The sequence below is a fragment of the Salmo trutta genome, chromosome 14, assembly GCF_901001165.1.
Source record: "Salmo trutta chromosome 14, fSalTru1.1, whole genome shotgun sequence".
Taxonomy (NCBI): Eukaryota; Metazoa; Chordata; class Actinopteri; order Salmoniformes; family Salmonidae; genus Salmo; species Salmo trutta.
The window spans coordinates 53,730,581-53,749,597 of record NC_042970.1 but is presented as its reverse complement, the minus strand read 5'-3'; the positions used below and the strand labels follow the sequence as shown (position 1 = coordinate 53,749,597).

Here is a 19,017-nt window from a genome sequence, read left to right as displayed (position 1 = left end):
CCTTAGCCAAATACATTTAAACTTAGTTTTTCACAATTCCTGACATTTAATCCTAGTAAAAATTCCCTGTCTTAGGTCAGTTAGGATCAGCACTTTATTTTAAGAATGTGAAATGTCAGAATAATCGTAAAGAGAATGATTTATTTTAGCTTTTATTTCTTTCATCACATTCCCAGTGGGTCAGAAGTTTACATACACTCAATTAGTATTTGGTAGCATTGCCTTTAAATTGTTCAACTTGGGCCAAACATTTTGGGTAGCCTTCCACAAGCTTCCCACAATAAGTTGGGTGAATTTTGGCCCATTCCTCCTGACAGAGCTGCTTTAGCTGAGTCAGGTTTGTAGGCCTCCTTGCTCGCACACGCTTTTTCATTTCTGCCCACAAATTTTCTATAGGATTGAGGTCAGGGCTTTGTGATGGCCACTCCAATATCTTGACTTTGTTGTCCTTAAGCCATTTTACCACAACTTTATAAGTATGCTTGGGGTCATTGTCCATTGTGTGTGCATTTGCGATCAAGCTTTAACTTCCTGACTGATGTCTTGAAATGTTGCTTCAATATATCAACAAAATGTTCCTGCCTCATGATGCCATCTATTTTGTGAAGTGCACCAGTCCCTCCTGCAGCAAAGTACCCCCACATCATGATGCTGCCATCTCCGTGCTTCATGGTTGGGATGGTGTTCTTCAGCTTGCAAGCCTCCCCCTTTTTCCTCCAAACATAACCATGGTCATTATGGCCAAACAGTTCTATTTTTGTTTCATCAGACCAGAGGACATTTCTCCAAAAAGTATGATCTTTGTCCCCATGTGCAGTTGCAAACCGTAGTCTGGCTTTTTTTATGGCCGTTTTGGAGCAGTGGCTTCTTCCTTGATGAGCGGCCTTTCAAGTTATGTCAATATAGGACTCGTTTTACTGTGGATATAGATACTTTTGTACCTGTTTCCTCCATCATCTTCACAAGGTCCTTTGCTGTTGTTCTGTGATTGATTTGCACTTTTCGCACCAAAGTACATTCATCTCTAGGAGACCCGAGCGGTATGATGGCTGTGTGGTCCCATGGTGTTTATACTTGCGTACTATTGTTTGTACAGATGAACGTGGTACCTTCAGGCATTTGGAAATTGCGACCAAGGATGAACCAGTCTTGTGGAGGTCTACAATTGAATCCTACAGACGAAGAACCATATATGTGACAATTTTTCCATTTTAAGATAATCAGTTATTTTTATATTATTAATTGTGTGTACCACATTAGGTGTTTTATGGTTGACAAATAATTCACCATACTCATATCTTCCAACAACAATTTATATTTTTTTGTTATTTCAAAAAATAATTTTTTAATTGCCGTTTTAATTTTTAGAATGTGGAAGAACAGTATATGTGACATGTTGCATGACACTTGTAAGATGTCCTTTTTTAACACCTGATATGATGTTTTAAGTACTTTCAAGTACAGATGCCCTTCATGTAAATAACTTAAATGCAATATGTAGTTAATTCATTTGTATGGAGGTTCATTTAAAGGTGGTCTGTCAACTTTAGCACTGATGACTTTTCTTAAAAGTTGAGTCATGAAATCTTAGTCTCATGTAAAATGAAGCCCTCAATGTGAACATACCATAGAATAACTACAAAAATAGAATACAATTAAATTAATTCAATCAAAAGAAACACAACTTGTACATATCAAATATGGATCAATGTGATGTGCCAATATGCATGTCCATTATGCAGGTCCCTAAGGTCAATATTACAAAACGTTCAGAAAACCATTCTCTTTGCATTTAACACTATGATCAACAATTCATTTTTGAATTGCGTTAAACCCATGCTAAAGGCAAGAAATGTCCTTCTGTACTGAGGTGACAGCAGAAAATAAGTATTAACTGCTTAGAGTTAATGCTAAATGTGGTGACAGAGAGATGTACTGTATATTGTAATGAATAAAAAAGGGAATCACTAGGATATTTTATTGTTAGAACAACATGTTGCATGTTGATGGGATGTTAGTAAACTATTCTCTGTGTAATACCTGTGACTTTTAACCACCTCACTGAGGTGATCTGTAGTCCAGCTGGTCGCTTGAGGACAGAATCTGGAAGGTGCCTGAAGTCTTCACATTGCATCCTCATCACCTTGAATGGTTTTGCTGGTTGTGCTTCAAGTATCATCTTTGAAACATCATCAGGTGTATGAAGGACTGACTCCTTGCACCTCTTCTCGATGTTGGCAAAAGATCGATCACAAGGAAGAAAAGAATGACCAGAGACCATGAACTTCTGCTCAACTTGGGTAAAGTAACCCATAGAGACGAGCATCGACATCAGATTGAGCATCCGCCAGTTGTTATTCTGCCCACAGCATCTGTCACTGAAGATGATCAACTTGCGCACCTCTGGTTTGGTGAGTGGCGTGAATTTTGTCTTCACCCTCTTCAATATGCAGCTTGCTACCTCAATGGACCCTCGGTGTGCAATCCCCTCATGCCAAACACACATGTATGCAGGATCTTCTTTTCCAAGTTCCTGGATGCAAAGGTTAAAATTTGACAGCTGCCGCTGGTAGTAGACATTGGAGTGGGTCAGATTAGGGGTGTACATCACCCCCTGTAGATCCACAGAAATGACATGGCAGTCAGCATTGGCTTTAGCCCACTCAGTGTCACTTTGAAGCTGTGTGTAGGCCTTTTCGGCTTTTCGATGGTGCAACTCACTTTCAACTGCAATCTTACTCTTCTCCTTTTCAGATGTTGCTGCTGACATCTTAGTGAAGAATGCGTCATATTTGCCACAGGTGTCACTCCTGGGTTGGCCGAAATTGAGACTCTGCTGTTTGAAAATGTCCCTATAAACCCAGAGTTTTGCAGATGATGTGGTATTCTTCTCTTTGTAGAACATATACATTTATTGATAGTAAAACATATACTGTAGCACATTCAGGGTATTGCTTGATCAGGACCCCCATCTTTCACACACTCCCAACCTATACACAGAATGAGTTTGTATTGCACCATTGTGTAACACTGCACTTTTGGAGTTAACGTTAATGTACGTATCATTACTGTCAAAGTTAAACTATGCAAGTGTTCAATATAGCTATTATAATAATAGGAGTTTTGTCCTATTTCTAACCTGTTCTAAGCCGGAGAGAATCAACGCTTGTTGTTTCTCGTATGGGACAGTGTAGAAACTGTTGAACAGATGCAGCTTGCGCTCATCAGTCAACTTTCCACAATCCTTTCTGCACGTCGTGGAACAAACACACTCTTCCCTGCAGGATACAGTGTAACGTTACATACAACTAACTAGCTAGCTACTGTAGCCATGTCGAATCATCCGGTGGATGGAGAAAAAGTAGCTAGCTATGTTTCTTCTATAATCTAGCAATAACATTTGTAACGATAATGTATAAGTTAGTAGCCGACGAACGTTAGCTAATATGTTTTCTCTATAGTTACAAATTAGACAACCCAGAACATACATGTTAGTTACTGTACTCTATAGCTAGCTAGCTTGATTGTTTGATATACGGTTCTTCCACATACCTCTTTTGGACAGCTTTTCCCAGTTTTTTCTTGACCCTTACGATTTGTATAGGGTTTTCCCGCATCCCGTAAGATCTTCCTTTGGCTGTCTTTCCATTCTTTTAGTTTTGTTTTACGTTTCTTTCCCACATTTTGCCGATTTTCATCAGCAACAGAAAAGTTGTGCGCTTGTCCGTCCATTCTGAGTGGTGCACATAAACGGTTATTCCACGAGAGCCTATCTTTAAATTTAAAATGATTGTTAATTAGCGCGTGGAAAGCTTGTGAAACCGGTTCACTATAGAAAAAGGGTGTCCAATAATGATTTTTCATGTATATCTCTTTTTTTTTTTTAATGTGACATATACGGTTCTTCGTCTGTAGGATTCAATTGTTTTCTGAGGTCTTGGCTGATTTTGTTTGATTTTCCCATGATGTCAAGCAAAGAGGCACTGAGTTTGAAGGTAGGCCTTGAAGGTAGGCCTTGAAGGTACACCTCCAATTGACTCAAATTATGTCAATTAGCCTATCAGAAGCTTCTAAAGCCATGACATAATTTTCTGGAATTTTCCAAGCTGTTTAAAGGCACAGTCAACTTGGTGTATGTAAACTTCTGACCCACTGGAATTGTGATACAGTAAATTATAAGTGAAATTATCTGTCTGTAAACAATTGTTGGGAAAATTACTTGTGTCATGCACAAAGTAGATGTCCTAACCAACTTGCCAAAACGATAGTTTGTTAACAAGAAATTTGTGGAGTGGTTGAAAAATGAGTTTTAATGATTACAACCTAAGTGTATGTAAACTTCCGACTTCAACTGTATATAACGTAGGTACGTGACATAATGACCCCACGTAAAATTTAGGGCTACACGTGCAACACAGCATTCCTACAATGTCTGCAGTGTGGATCGAGCAGTCAACAAGTTGAGCTGTCATTTGAAAGAGTACGAACATTTTAGTGAGACAACTTAATGACGAAATCCATTAATGCCAAGATAATGGAATTCATTGCCCTCAACAATGAACCGTTTTCTGTCGTGGGGGATGTTGGCTTTCACCGACTGGACGAGCACCGGTACACACTACCAAGTGGGCTATTTTTCAGATGTTGCCCTACCGGAGTTACACATTAATAGCGTCACTGCTATTAGCTTCACGGCTGACATTTGGACCAGTGATATCAGCCTCATGAGCATGCTGAGTCTGACAACACAGTGGGTCGTCGAGGATTGCATGCTCATGAATGTGGTGGATGTCATACCGCTGCTTCCATTTCAATGGCATTTGAGAGCATGTTTGAAACTTGGAAACATGAACACACTAGCTAACTCCATTCGAACATCTGACTCGAGAAATAAGCTCATCAACTGCGCCTTCAGCAGACGTGATACCCTCTGTCATGGCATTGAAACACCTGCTCAACAAAACTGCAGACACAGGCTGTGAACAAGCGATTCAGTGGCATTCTCTCTTTACTGTTTCACCACCATGCTCGATGCTAGGTACAAGGACCGCTACTTCGATGCAGACAAGAAACAGGGTTTACGTGAAATGTTACATACACATCTGGACAAGATGAAAACGGACACAGTGACAGTGTGCACCGAGGAAGAGAGGCTACGGACAGACAGAGCTGAAACTTCACTGCTTGACGTGTATGATGAAATCCTGGTTTAGAATGAAACGACTGAACAAATAAACAACGAAACAGCACAGCAAGTAAGTGAAAGAAATAGGTTTTGATGATGTTTTACTGGTAATGGGGACATACGTAAATGCCAACACAACTTTTTTGTCAGTGTGGTGTGTGTGTAACCTTTATTTAACTAGGTAAGTCAGTTAAGAAAAAAATCTTATTTACAATGACGGCCTACACCGGCCAAACACGGACGACAGTTATCAGTGTCAGTATCGTTTTTTGGGGGCAAGGAAAATATCGGAGATAGTTATCGGCCAAAAATGTCATATCGGTGCATCACTAATTTACATCACACGAGACAGATCCGATCGCCCTGTCACGTTGGTACTGCGAGTGAGCAGTAACCATCAACCAATCTTCCCTCAGCCCCCCCTACTCCCGAACATCCTACCCCTCAGTCCATCCCTTGCTTGACCCAACACAAGGTCACCAGAGGTCACCTGTTCCTACTCAGAGTCATAATTTTTTTTTTTTTTATCAATGTCTTGCTGTCATTACGTAGTATTAGGATGCATTTCTCTTCATTATCCAGTGGAGAAGCCTTGAGTAGCTTCTATTTACAAAAACATTATGCTTCTCATTCCTGCTCGGTTTAGAGCCACACTTTAAGTTCATGACATTTAAATAAGAGCCAAATTTGATGTGGAATTTGGAATGGTGAGTTTGTCTCGAAGGCCCTCTGAGAGGGTTAGAAATGGGTGCTAATTGGGCTTTGGCACTGACATTGAAGATTATGGTGGCTCATGTGGTGGATCACACATGCAAATGCACACACATAACCATGCACACACACACATGCTCATGCGCAGGGGCGTCATGCACCCATTATATCATCACCTTCCCCCCCTGGAAGTTGGATAATTAAGCATTTTTCAAACACTTGAAACCAAGATTATTATAGTTAAATAAAAATGTAAAATCAAATTGGAAAGACAATTTAGTAAACTGTAATTAAGAAAACATTTGAAAAACTACAACTATACTGAAACTATTATCTTTGACTGCAAAACAAACTCAAATAAAAACCATCATGATTTATGGGGGCAAAAATGAAATGGGGTTTTCAAGCTTTTTTATGGGGTTTAGGTTTTGAAGCTTCTGATTCTGGCGGGTAAATGCTGCCCGTCGATGGCAATCTTTCTAAAAGGCCTAGCGTGTGCATCACTAACACTAGCTATCACCAGAGAGGAAGAGGCAAAGTGAGAGGATTACCTCCACCCAAAATCTGTCCCACATGGTCAATGAGAGAGTGAGGCTTATTTGATAAAATTACGTGAGGCTTATTTGATCAAATAGAGTAGCGTTTAGGTGCAGTAGGATTGAATCTTAGTCCTGTATTGATGCTTTTTCTGCTTGATGGTTCTTCGGAGGGTGTAGTGGGATCCGGATTTGTGTCCTGCTCCTTGTAAGGCGCCATCCAGGACCACTATACCAGGCAGTGTCAGAGGAAGGCTCTCAAAATTGTCAGACTCCAGCCATCCAAGTCATAGACTGTTCTCTCTGCTACGTTACTGCACACAAACATGCATATTGACGCCACACACACACACACACACACACACACACACACACACACACACACACACACACACACACACAGAGAGAGACACAAACATACAGACATTTTCACACTCTTTCACACTTATCTATTATCTGTTTATATGCACATGGACATTTCAGGTAAGACCCAAATACAGACTATGTTCAAGAAACAATGTTTATTTCAGCAACAGAGGCAGGCAAACGATAGGTCAAAACAGGCAGAGGTCGATAATCCAGAGTAGTAGGGCAAGGGTACAGGACGGCAGGCAGGCTCAGGGTCAGGTCAGGCTGAGGTCAGTAATCCAGAGTAGGGGCAAAGGCACAAGACATCAGGGAGACTCAGGGTCAGTTAGAGTGGTCAGTCAGGCGGGCTCAGAGTCAGGATAGGCAAGGGTCAAAACCAGGAGGGCGAGAAAAAGAGAGATTGGGGAAGCGCAGGAGCTGAGACAAAACGCTGGTTGACTTGACAAACAAGACAACCTGGCAAAAGACAAACAGAGAACACAGGTATAACAACCCATGGGGTAATGGGGAAGATGAGTGACACCTGGAGGAGGGTGGAGACAAGCACAAGTACAGGTGAACAGATCAGGGCGTGACAGACTCGGTACCGGTACTCCTTGTATATAGTTGTGTTATTGTTATTTTATTGTGTTACAATATCCTTTTTTAGCTAATCGTCATTTTTAACTCTGCATTGATGGGAAAGGTCTCATAAATAAGCATTTCACGATAAAGTGTACACCTGTTGTATTTGGCGCATGTGACAAAATAAGTCTAGTAAATCAAGTCTGAAAACTAACTGAAACTAAACTGATTTTTTTTTTTAATCTAAAAACGAATAGAAATAAAAACAAATATGAAATCACAAAACTATAACCTTGCCTGAAACAGCTTTTTCCTGCAATCTAAAGCCATAATCATTATGCTAATTATATGTAAAAATGTCTGCATAAGTTATCTAAGCATACCTCTTTACCTGTTTAATTGTGATTTTATTTAATGATACACATTGATTATTTAAAAACTTTAATGCCTTAGGAGTCACCCTGATAACCTACAATGAGCTCCAAAAGTATTGGGACAGTGATCATTTTGTTGTTGTTTTGGCTCTGTACTCCAGCACTTTGGATTTAAAATGATACAATGACTATGAGGTTAAATTGCAGACTGTCAGCTTTTATTTGAGGGTATTTTCATCTATATCAGGGTAACCGTTTAGAAATTACAGCACTTACAGCACTTTTTGTACTCTGCAAACGTGTTGGATGCATTTGCTGTTTGTATTGGTTTCACGTTCTGACCAGTAAGGGCTTATTTGTTATTGTAGTTTTGTCAGGACGTGGCAGGGGGTGTTTGTTTTATGTGGTTCGGGGTTTGTTGGGTTATGTGTTTATGTAGAGGGGTATTTTTTTAGAGTGTTCCGGGGTTTTGGTTAATATTCTGTTAGTATATTTTTATGTTCTAGTCTAGTCTTTCTATTTCTATGTTTAGTTGATGGGGTTGATCTTCAATTGGAAGCAGCTGCTCTTCATTGCTTCTAATTGAAGGTCTTATTTAAGAGGGGTGCTTTTGTCATGGGATTTGTGGGAAGTTGTTGTTCCACTGCTGTGTTAGCCTGCAATACTGTTCGTTCGTACGTTTTCTTGTTTTGTTAAGTGTTCAAATAAAGATAAAATGAGCACTCAACCCACTGCGCCTTGGTCCAGTATATATGACGACCGTTACATTTGGTTGTGTTTCAGATTACTTTGTGCCCAATAGAAATTAATGGTAAACAATGTATTGTGTCATTTCGGCGTCACTTTTACTGTTAATAAGAATATAATATATTGCTTAACACTTCTACATTAATGTGGATGCTACTACATTAATGTGAATGAATTGTGAATAATTATTAACCCCAAGACATGCTAACCTCTAATCATTACAATAACAGGGGAGGTTAGCATTTTTGTGGGGTATGATATGTGTGTGGCTATCAAGAATAGTCAGTGTGCCCCCTCCGCAAAATAGGGCTGACAGATCTTTTTTTTGAAATATTATGATAAAATGTGGACTTAAATTAAGTTTAGTAATTAATTTAACATCTGAAAAATTAAAAAACAGGACAAATCTGAGGGGGCATGTGCCTTTTTGCCCCCTATAGGCATGACGCCACTGCTCATGCACACACACACACACACACACACACACACACACACACACACACACACACACACACACGCACACACGCTCTCTCTCTCTCGCTCTATGTCTCTCTCCCACACACACACCCTCCCTATCTCTGTCTCTCTCACACACACACACACACACTCTCACTCTCTCTCTCTCTATTACTCTCTGTCTCTCTCTCTCTCACACACACACACACACACACACACACACACACTTTCTCATACATACAATACATGTGCACATACTCTACACACACTCACATACAGTACACACAGCATTTTGCACACACACACTCATACACACACGCACGTGCATGCACGCACACAAACACACACGGTCACACACACCCGCACACATAGATATGCACACAGTGTGTGAATTACAGGGGAGCCAGGGGAGCATTTACGGGGGACATTTAGGAGAGACATGAGTTCCCCTAATTGCGACAAAAGTCAAACTTTGGGCAGTCTGTAAAGAATGCTAATTTAACCATTCTCATATTTGTTAAAAATGCTAATTGTACTGCAACAGTGGTAAGTGGGGAGTGGACGAACGTGCGCAGGTAGACTACTTTTCTAAGTTTTTTGTTTGACAATCCGATTAAAACATCATGACTGGTTGTGTTCATGCCACATTAAAAAGTAATACATTTGTACCATTAAATGACATGATTTTCTATTAGGCCCATACATTTTTTTTGCACACATAGGAGGTCCCGTGAAAAAATACAGACCCCCGAATGTCCCGGTATAATTTGCACTCTGCTTGCACATACTGTACACACATACCCACCCACTCACTCACACTACTACAAACACACATACTATACATTCACACACCGAGTGACTCCTAGGGACTCTTCTGACTCATCCCCCACCGCACTCAGGCGTGCTAAATGTAGAACACAGGTCTCCATCTGAAAGACAAGCCTCCCGTCACTCCCGAGAGCTGGCGTCGACAGCGTCTTAATCCTGCCGCCCGTCTCTCCCCAAACCCAACGCCAAAGCCACAGCGCTGTTAATGCCTAATCAAATCAAATCAAATGTTTTTTGTCACATGCTTCGTAAACAACAGGTGTAGACTAACAGTGAAATACTTACAGACGGGTCATTTTCCAACAATGCAGAGTTAAAGATAAGGATTTTTTTTTAAACCTGTTATGCCCAGTGTTCAACAACTCTGCCTATCGACTGGAGTGCTGTAGTGCCCAAGGGCATGTTACTCAATACTGCGCATCCAATCTGTGGGGCTTAAGTTGCACATTTCTTCCCCACAACAGTTCATCTGGAGCAAAAACAGAGCTTTGGTACAGTCTCTCATTTTAGGGGTTGGCTTAATGATGGAAAAAGGGTCTCTTTTTGAACAGGACTGTGGTTGTCTGGGGTTGTCATAAGCCATGAGGACAAGTGGACAAGACGACTGCTATCTAATGGAGTACTTATAGTGCAGAAGGCCATTGAGAATTAATTGGTTTGGGGGGGTTGGGTAAGAAGGATGATAACATCCATTGGTTTTTACCAGAGAGAGCCAATGATTTGATCCAGTGGGATTTGATTTGGAAAGCGGAATGTCATCAAAGGGATAGTTCATATACCACCACAATCATTTCATTTTCCACAGTTGAATTGGTTGCGTAACTCCTCTCTCGTTTATATTACGAAGCATTAACTGATGTGCTATATGCTAAATGGCTGCCAAGTGGGTTCACCAGAAGTTGGTGGTGGATGAAATAATCAATTATCTGGTTAATATCTGTTTTGTATGTGTGACTGGTTTCTTATTGTTACTGATACGCATTGTAGCAAATTCGTTCATTGAAAGTTCAACAATTCATTCAAATCAAATGAAATTGTATTTGTCACATGCGCCGAATACAACAACTTACCATGAAATGCTTACTTATAAGCCCTTAACCAACAATGCAGTTCAAAAATAGAGCAAAAAAAATAACTAAATAAACTAAAGTAAAAAATACAATAAAAAGTATCACAAGAAAATTACATAACAATAACGAAGCTATATACAGGGGGTACCGGTACTGAGTCAATGTACGGAGGTACAGGTTAGTCAAGATAATTTGTACATGTAGGTAGGGGTAAAGTGACAGGTGTAAAGTGACTATGCATAGATAATAAACAGTGAGTAGCAGGAGTGTAAAAACAAAGGAGGGTTTGTCAATGTAAATAGTCCAGGTGGCCATTTGATTAATTGTTCAGCAGTTAATCAAATGGGGGTAGAAGCGGTTAAGGAGCCTTTTGGACCTAGACTTGGTGCTCCAGTACTACTTGCTGTGCGGTAGCAGAGAGAACAGTCTATGACTTGGGTGACTGGAGTCTTTGACAATTTTATGGGCCTTCCTCTGATACTGCCTAGTATATAGGACCTGGATGGCAGGAAGCTTGGCCCCAGTGATGTACTGGGTTGTACGCACTTCCCTCTGTAGCTCCTTACAGTCAGATGCCGAGCAGTTGCCATACCAGGCGGTGATGCAACCGGTCAAGATGCTCTCGATGGTTCAGCTGTAGAACTTTTTGAGTGTTCGATGGTGATGTGGACACAAAGGAACTTGAAACTCTCGACCCGCTACACTACAGCTCCGTCGATGATAATGGGGCTTGTTCGGCCCTCCTTTTCCTATAGTCCACGATCAGGTCCTTTCCTTTCTATATTTGAAGTATAGAGAATTTAATTGTGCGTATCACAGTTACATAGCCATCAAAAGATGGAGGATGCTGTTGATTAGTTGGGCAGACAATTATGTGCCAAACATTGTATACATGATTCCTATTGAAAACAGTAAAATTCCAACATGTCACAAAGTGTCCCTAAGAAACCATAATAGAGATTGTGACAGCGATTCAAGAATTATACCTTGAGCTGTAAACCAAGGGACAAACTCAGCCATAGGAGGGAACTCCACCGCTACACTAATTATACCTATCCAGACCCCTTAGATCTGCGAACATCGAAGGGTCAGGGCCTAGGGAGTGGGACCAATTGTAGCTGTAGGTTGTTATGGAGTATAACATTGGTTAACCTCCATGGATAGTCAAGCGAGTTTTGTTTTGTTGGCTAGTTGTTCAGTATTGCAGCCCCATAGGTGTCACGGCCAGTTGTGATACAGCCCAGGATCGAACCAGGGTCTGTAGTGACACCTCTAGCAGTGAGATGCAGTGCCTTAGACTGCTGCGCCACTCGGGAGTCCTACTACTTGTTTATTCATATCTTATTACACTCGTATAACACAGTACCACAAGTAATAAGGGTTCCATAAAGCTTGATAAATGCTTCATAAATGCTGTTTCATTTCATTTACATTTTTTTAACCGGGGTACATCCACTCAATAACAATTCACACTGTTTGAGGGAGTTCGTGGGATCCATAAAAACAATTTAAAAAAACATACACATTACATAATCAAACATGTTGCAGATTAAATGCATACCATGCCGATGGTATGATTTGCCTGGAGAGCCATTTTAAATAATGAACCCTCTTTTGCTTTGTGATCATTATATCCCTTGTGTATCCGAATAAGGAGTTTATATAGAAATATGTTGTGTGCATCTGTGCTACCCAGACATAGTACAGTTAAGTGCTAACTTATCTGTGGAGTGGTATCTCAACCTGTGGCACACACACACACACACACACACCAGGATGAATATGGTTTTGAAAATCAAATGCTTTTCTCATTTTTGTATGAGCCAACACCTCATGAAAGGACAAGATGTTATTTCTGTCTCAACAACTACACACACGACAGTCTTTCCCCACTCACCATGTACTGTCTACGATTAGGATGAAATGACTGATGCTGTTTGAATTGATCGTGATACCTTAATATTGACACTAGTAGCGGTGTGTGGGTAAAATCACTGGGGATGCCAAGCCAATAAAAAAGCCATATTACAACCTATGTTGTGATATGTGCATTGTTTGCGCTATAACCCATTCGATCATACGCCACCATGATATACATTAAGGCTGAGACTACAAAAAGACAACGGTCACACAGTGGCGGAATAAATTCAACTACACATAGGTTTCTTTTCATCACAAAACCGGAGAGCAACATCTGTTTGATGAAGTCCACAAAGCAAATATTGTGCGTAACAAACAGTTACAGTATATGACCTGTAGCATGGTCAAGCAAGTTAATGTTTTCAACAGTTTACTAAACAATGACAGATTTAGAACCATGTAGTTACCGCAAGTCAGCACAAAGACAACAGGAGCACTGCCTTCGCTATTCCAGCACCATTTAAACTTAAACTATTAAGGCACAAGGCGAGACCCAAATGCAGAAAAAGGAGGCAGATGGTTGGAGTCTTACAATGTTTATATCCAAAGGGGTAGGCAAGAGAATGGTCGTGGACAGGCAAAAAGGTCAAAACCAGATCAGAGTCCCAGAGGTACAGAGTGGCAGACAGGCTCGTGGTCAAGGCAGGCAGAATGGTCAGGCAGGCGGGTACAAAGTCCGGAAACAGGCAAGGGTCATAACTGGGAGGACTAGAAAAAGGAGAATGCAAAAAGCAGGAGAACGGGGAAAATGCTGGTTGACTTGGAAACATACAAGACGAACTGGCACAGAGAGACAGGAAACACAGGATAAATACAGCAGGGAAAATAAGCGACACCTGGAGGGGGTGGAGACAATCACAAGGACAGGTGTAACAGATCAGGGCGTGACATTAAACATTTAACCCATCATCAAATCAACAAGGCTGTATATGCTTAGTTTAATACCCTGAAAACAATGGTACTGTCCTGTCCATGGTACTGATTTGTATGTGTGTGTGTGCGTGCGCAAGTAAAATAAAAAAGGTTCACTCACCTTACTTCTAGACTAGTTGAACACCAATGCCATCCTCCTCTTTTTCATTCATGTTGGCAAAACGGTCTATGGCTCTGTCATACAGTACACTTTTAGTTTTTGTTTTCATAGGCTACCTAGCTAAAATGCTTGCTAGCCTAACTTCCTCACATGGGCTAAAATTAACCAGCTAAGTTAGCTAGTTAGTTAACGTGAGCCTACTAGGCTTTATATTGAACTTCAATCATCTCAGTCGAGTGGCACATCATATTAATTTATGGTTAGATCTGTACAGGCCAATAATACTTGGCCTGTACAGAGAAATAAGTCAAAACCACAAGTCCAAATCCCAATTACCATCCATGGTTTAGGAAAGGGACGATTTAACAAGCGAGCTACTGCAAGACATCATCACAAGCAGACCAGAAACAGACCCGTTTTTCTGAAAATTGCGTTTTGCTTAGGAAGTGATTTGATTGGTCTGAAGCCAAATCCAAACTGACCTCCCTTGGAGGGTGTTTTTCTGCACCAGGACAACCTACAGTTGAGTTCAGCTCAATGCTGATTGCCTAACTATTTTATAATTATTTTATCAATGGAGGGGAAATGCTTGCTAGCATCAATCAATCAAATGCTATGGCAGCAACATGTTATACTCTTTTGGTCCAGACAGCACCAGATACATGGGCTAAACATACAGAGACAGAGGGGCGCTGTTTCCCTTGTGCGGATGATTTCTCTAGTGCAGGGGTGTCAAACTCAAATACCCAGTGGGCCAAAATGTAAAACCTGAACAAAGTCGCGGGCCAACATTGAACAAATGAACCTTTTAATATGGACCCAAACAAGTTTTGCTTTAACATTGAATATGGAACAAGCATCGCTTATTACCATACAATATATAATTTAATAGTGGAGACATGCAAAATCGAATTTCAAATGAAAAAACACATCAATGGCATTCATTTATTAAATAAATAAAATTTAAATAAAAATCGTATGCCTCTTTTCTATTTGCAGCCTTCTAATTTAAATACCAAAATAAACTTTTTCCACTGGCTAATAATTTTACAAATAAAATGATAATAAATCAATCAACCATTCAAGCCCATGCCTTGTAGCAAGAAAAAGTGCACAAAGAAAACGTTAATTATTGCACACTGATCTAATCTGATGTGCCCATTTTCGCCATTTTTGGGAAGGGATAGCGCGCTGACTGTTGTAGCGTCTATGTTGCTATGACTACTGTCACAGAGGAGAGGGCGTTTTTTGGGTCCTGTCCTGATTGGCGCGCGAAAACAACAGCAGAGCATTATGGGATTCGTAGTATTAGCTGTGAATGCGCTGTATAATACCAGCGGGCCAGCTCTAGTAGTAATTTGGTATTGTCTCGCGGGCCAAATATAATTACCCCGCGGGCCAGAGTTTGACACCCATGCTCTAGTGAGATTCAGCCACTTGCGAATTGATGGAAAACTATGAAAACACAGAGAGATGAACATGAATATTTAAATGTTTTTATAATTTATATTGTTTTATTAGTGCAATTTTTGGGGAAGCCTGGCTTCCCTTGGCATCCCTGACGACACGCCACTGATTGAGTGTATGGTTTAGAGCCCCCCTGGGTGGGTAGAAAGCTCTCTGTATTTAAGGGAAAGGATCAAAGAGAGAGAGGATTAAGATAATATCCATGGAGACCCTCAGTTGGCCGTGTGTGTGTTCATGTTTTCATGTGTGTGTGTGTGCCAGCGTGAGCGTATGTCTTCATTTGCTGTAACTACGCTGAACGCAGATCATATTGATTGTGCTTGTTCAGAAATCCCTAACTTGTGATGGAAACACAGTGTGTTATTTGCATTTGACATTAAAGCGACCAGCGCTAGCAAGCCAAAGTTTATTACAAAGCTGACGTGAAGAAACTTTGATGCATTTTGCATCTGGGTTGGACAGGAACACCAAAGTGGAGCGGCAGAGAGCTGAGGAAGGTAGGCGCTCGCTCTTCAAACACTGCCGAGTCGTCCCTCTCCAATCACCTTTCCATATGACAACTGTGAAGAGAGGGAGAGCAAGGGAGACAGAGAGGCAAAGAAAGAGGAAGAGAGAGGGAGGGATATGCAATAATACCCTTTGAATACGTGATCAATTTGGCAAGCAGAATTACACTGATTATGTTGGGGGACGTTGGTTGTGCAGAAAGAAAGAGAGTGTGTGTGTGCTTGTCTGTGTGTGAGTGGGAGATTGAGTGAGTGAGTGGGAGATTGAGTGAGTGAGTGAGTGAGTGAGTGAGTGAGTGAGTGAGTGAGTGAGTGAGTGAGTGAGTGAGTGAGTGAGTGGGAGGGAGGGAGAGAGAGAGAGTGACTGTGCTGCTTCTAGGCGTTCCATCATCCACTAAACTATTGCAGCCTCCCTCTCTTTTTCCCTCCTCCCCCTGGAGAGAGAGAGCAAGAGAGTCACACTTACAAGCCAGTGAGGAGACGACAAGAGGAGAATCTGCAAAGGGGGAGAGAGAGAAAACAAGGACTCGTTCTTGTTCGCCCAACTCTCTTCTCTCCTCTGCTGAGCGTCACATAGGGGAGGCAGGACCAGAGGAGAGCATCTCTGGCTCGCTTATTTTTCTACTTTGTTTGTTCTGCATTGTTTTGGGGGGAGAAGACAGGAGAGGGGCTGATACCGTTGTAGTATCTCTCCAGTAGAGCTGATAAAGAGGAGCAAGGATGCTTAACAACCTGACCGACACAGAGGAAGGGGACGGGGGACCCAACAGCCAGGGTGAGTGATTGAATCTGTCTCAAACACACACACAAGCACATGCACACACACAAGCACACACATACACACAAATGCAAAAACACACACATAGGCTAATCAAACACACACATACACAGTACACACATACATAAGCTCATCAAACACGCACATGCTCATATACACATACACATTTGTGCGGAGCATACACACACATCCAGAAGGCAGCAAACAAAAATACATTTGAGTGTGAGTGTGCCGCTGCGTCATGCGTTTGTCTGCCTACTTGCCTGCCTGCTTGGGGTGATGCTTTTCTTCTTACTGCAAGGCTGCTGTGACAGGAATAGTAATGGGTTTCTCCCCATATACGACGGACAAGGTGATTACAGCACACAGACATACACACAGAAATACACACACACAGAGATACACACACTGCTCTGGTGCAGTGGTCCCCAAACCTCCCAACCACCTTGTCCACCACCACGGCACCTTAACACTCAAACTGCATATGACGCCCAGTGCCCGGGCAAGCGTGGGCACACGCACACCGCCGCTCGCTAACACAGATGCCAACTTGTCGCTCACTGCTAATCTGCCTGCCCTAGCTGTCAAAACGAGTCCTGTCTCCAATCCTCCTTCTGTACCTCACATCAGTCACTTCCCACAGCATACAGTAGGTGCTGGGAAAAGAGGGCTTTCAATAAATACCTAAATTACCTGTTGTGCCCTTGTGTAGGATTACTTGTTTTATTAATCGTCTGTTTTCACATGCTTGGATTGAACAGGGTTGGGTTTATAGCTTGCCCTTTCCTCTCGCATGTACTTTTTTGTTTTCTGCGAACCAATCTCCCTTATTTCTGCCTGGGCTCCAACAGATGCGCTGGAGTGCCAGGTTTCATATGAGGAAACAGTCACAGTGCCGCTGCCGCTCGGAGCTCGCACACCTGCGAGGGCTTCATGATAAAAAATAGACTGTGGCAGCTCGAAACATGAATATTTAAATTAATGCGGGCATCTTTTTGGGAGAATTATGACAGGGCATGTGGAGATGGAGGGGGAGTGCGACCCGCTCAAACATGATCGGCGCTTCGCTCCTCGTCAAGGGCAGGTTGTTGAGTGCAAGATAAACCCGCATAACAACAGACCCGCTGCGTCAGGTTAATCTGACTGCTCGAGCGCTGTTGCATGTGTGTGTGTGAGACCGTGTGTGTATGTGTATGTATGTGCGTGTGCATGCATCTAGCTGTTTAATTTCAGTGTGTGGGTGTGTGTGTCTGTATGTATGAGCAAGTGTGTGTGTGTGTGTGTGTGTGCACGCATTGCATCTGCCTGTTTAACTACAGTGTGTGTGTGTGTGTGTGTGCGTGCATGGGCAAGTGTGTGTGTGCAGAAAAACATATGTGGTCATTGACTTTGTTTCATATGTGCCCATATATGGAATTCAGATTGTCTCAGCGGGCAAGCCGTTCCCTTTTATCCACGGAATGTGCACTTGGCTGTGTGGAGATACATAGGGGATAACTCCTGCTCTGAGTCCCCCCCCCCCATTTTGACCTCAGAAAAGCCTCAATTCGTTGGGGAATGGACTCTACAAGGTGTTCGAAAGCGTTCCACAGGGATGCTTCCCCATGTTGACTCCGATGCCACAGTTGTGTCAAGTTGGCTGGATGTCCTTTGGGTGGTGGACTATACACACGGGAAACTGTTGTGAAAACCCCAGCAGCTTTGCAGTTCATGACACAAACCGGTGCGCCTGGCACCTACTACCATACCCCGTTCAAAGGCACTTTCATATTTTGTCCCTCTGAATGGCACACATACACAGTCCATGTCTCAATTGTCTCAAGGCTTAAAAATCCTTCTTTAACATGTCTCCTCCCCTTCATCTACACTGATTGAAGTGGATTTAACAAGTGCCATCAATAAGGGATCATAGCTTTCACCTGGATTCACCTGGTTAGTCTATGTCATGGAAAGAGCAGGTATTCTTAATGTTTTGTACACTCAGTGTATGTACCCCCACTGCAGCAGATAGAAAAGGTCCACTGATCTCAAAATAGGAGCACACATTTCCATTTAGCCAGTGGCTTCGATATGCATCCTGTGCATACAGGAGTCAGTGTGCAGCAAACCTGAATAACTCTGTGTAGTCAATACTACTGCTTTGGAAAGCAGAGCGAGAGAGGTTATTTCAGCAGGAAACGTCACCGTGGTGCGGTCTGTGGTGCTGAAATCAGCCTATGGTTGTATCTGGGTGCACTTGCTGCCGCTGTCCAAGGTGCTGATTTATATCCTTCATTACACGACTGGGTTACAGGCAGCACTAGGCTATAGAGCTGCTTGCTACAGTACCAGGAGATGTATTTTCTGTATCTTGTAATCACTCAAGATGAAAGGCATTGGTCGGGAGAGAAGAAATATATATAATGCAATTTCTGCGGTGCTCATTTGCATATTTATGAGCTGTAATTTTGCATCTGCCGCTATATTGTTAATT

At 41.9% G+C, this 19,017-nt stretch overlaps 1 protein-coding gene across 3 annotated transcripts in view; it reads left to right on the top strand.

The window, feature by feature from the left end:
- Window positions 1-19,017, top strand: part of LOC115208377 (solute carrier family 12 member 5) — a 314,051-nt gene that overhangs the window by 130,401 nt on the left and 164,633 nt on the right. Inside the window, exon 1 of one of the 3 annotated variants that reach the window (XM_029776397.1) lies at window positions 16,109-16,541. The exons of the other annotated variants lie outside the window; for them this stretch is intronic. Within the exon in view, the coding sequence (XP_029632257.1) occupies window positions 16,487-16,541 (55 nt within the window). The 5' untranslated portion in view covers window positions 16,109-16,486. Of the gene's footprint in view, window positions 1-16,108; window positions 16,542-19,017 lie in introns of those variants that run through there. 3 annotated transcript variants of the gene reach the window in all.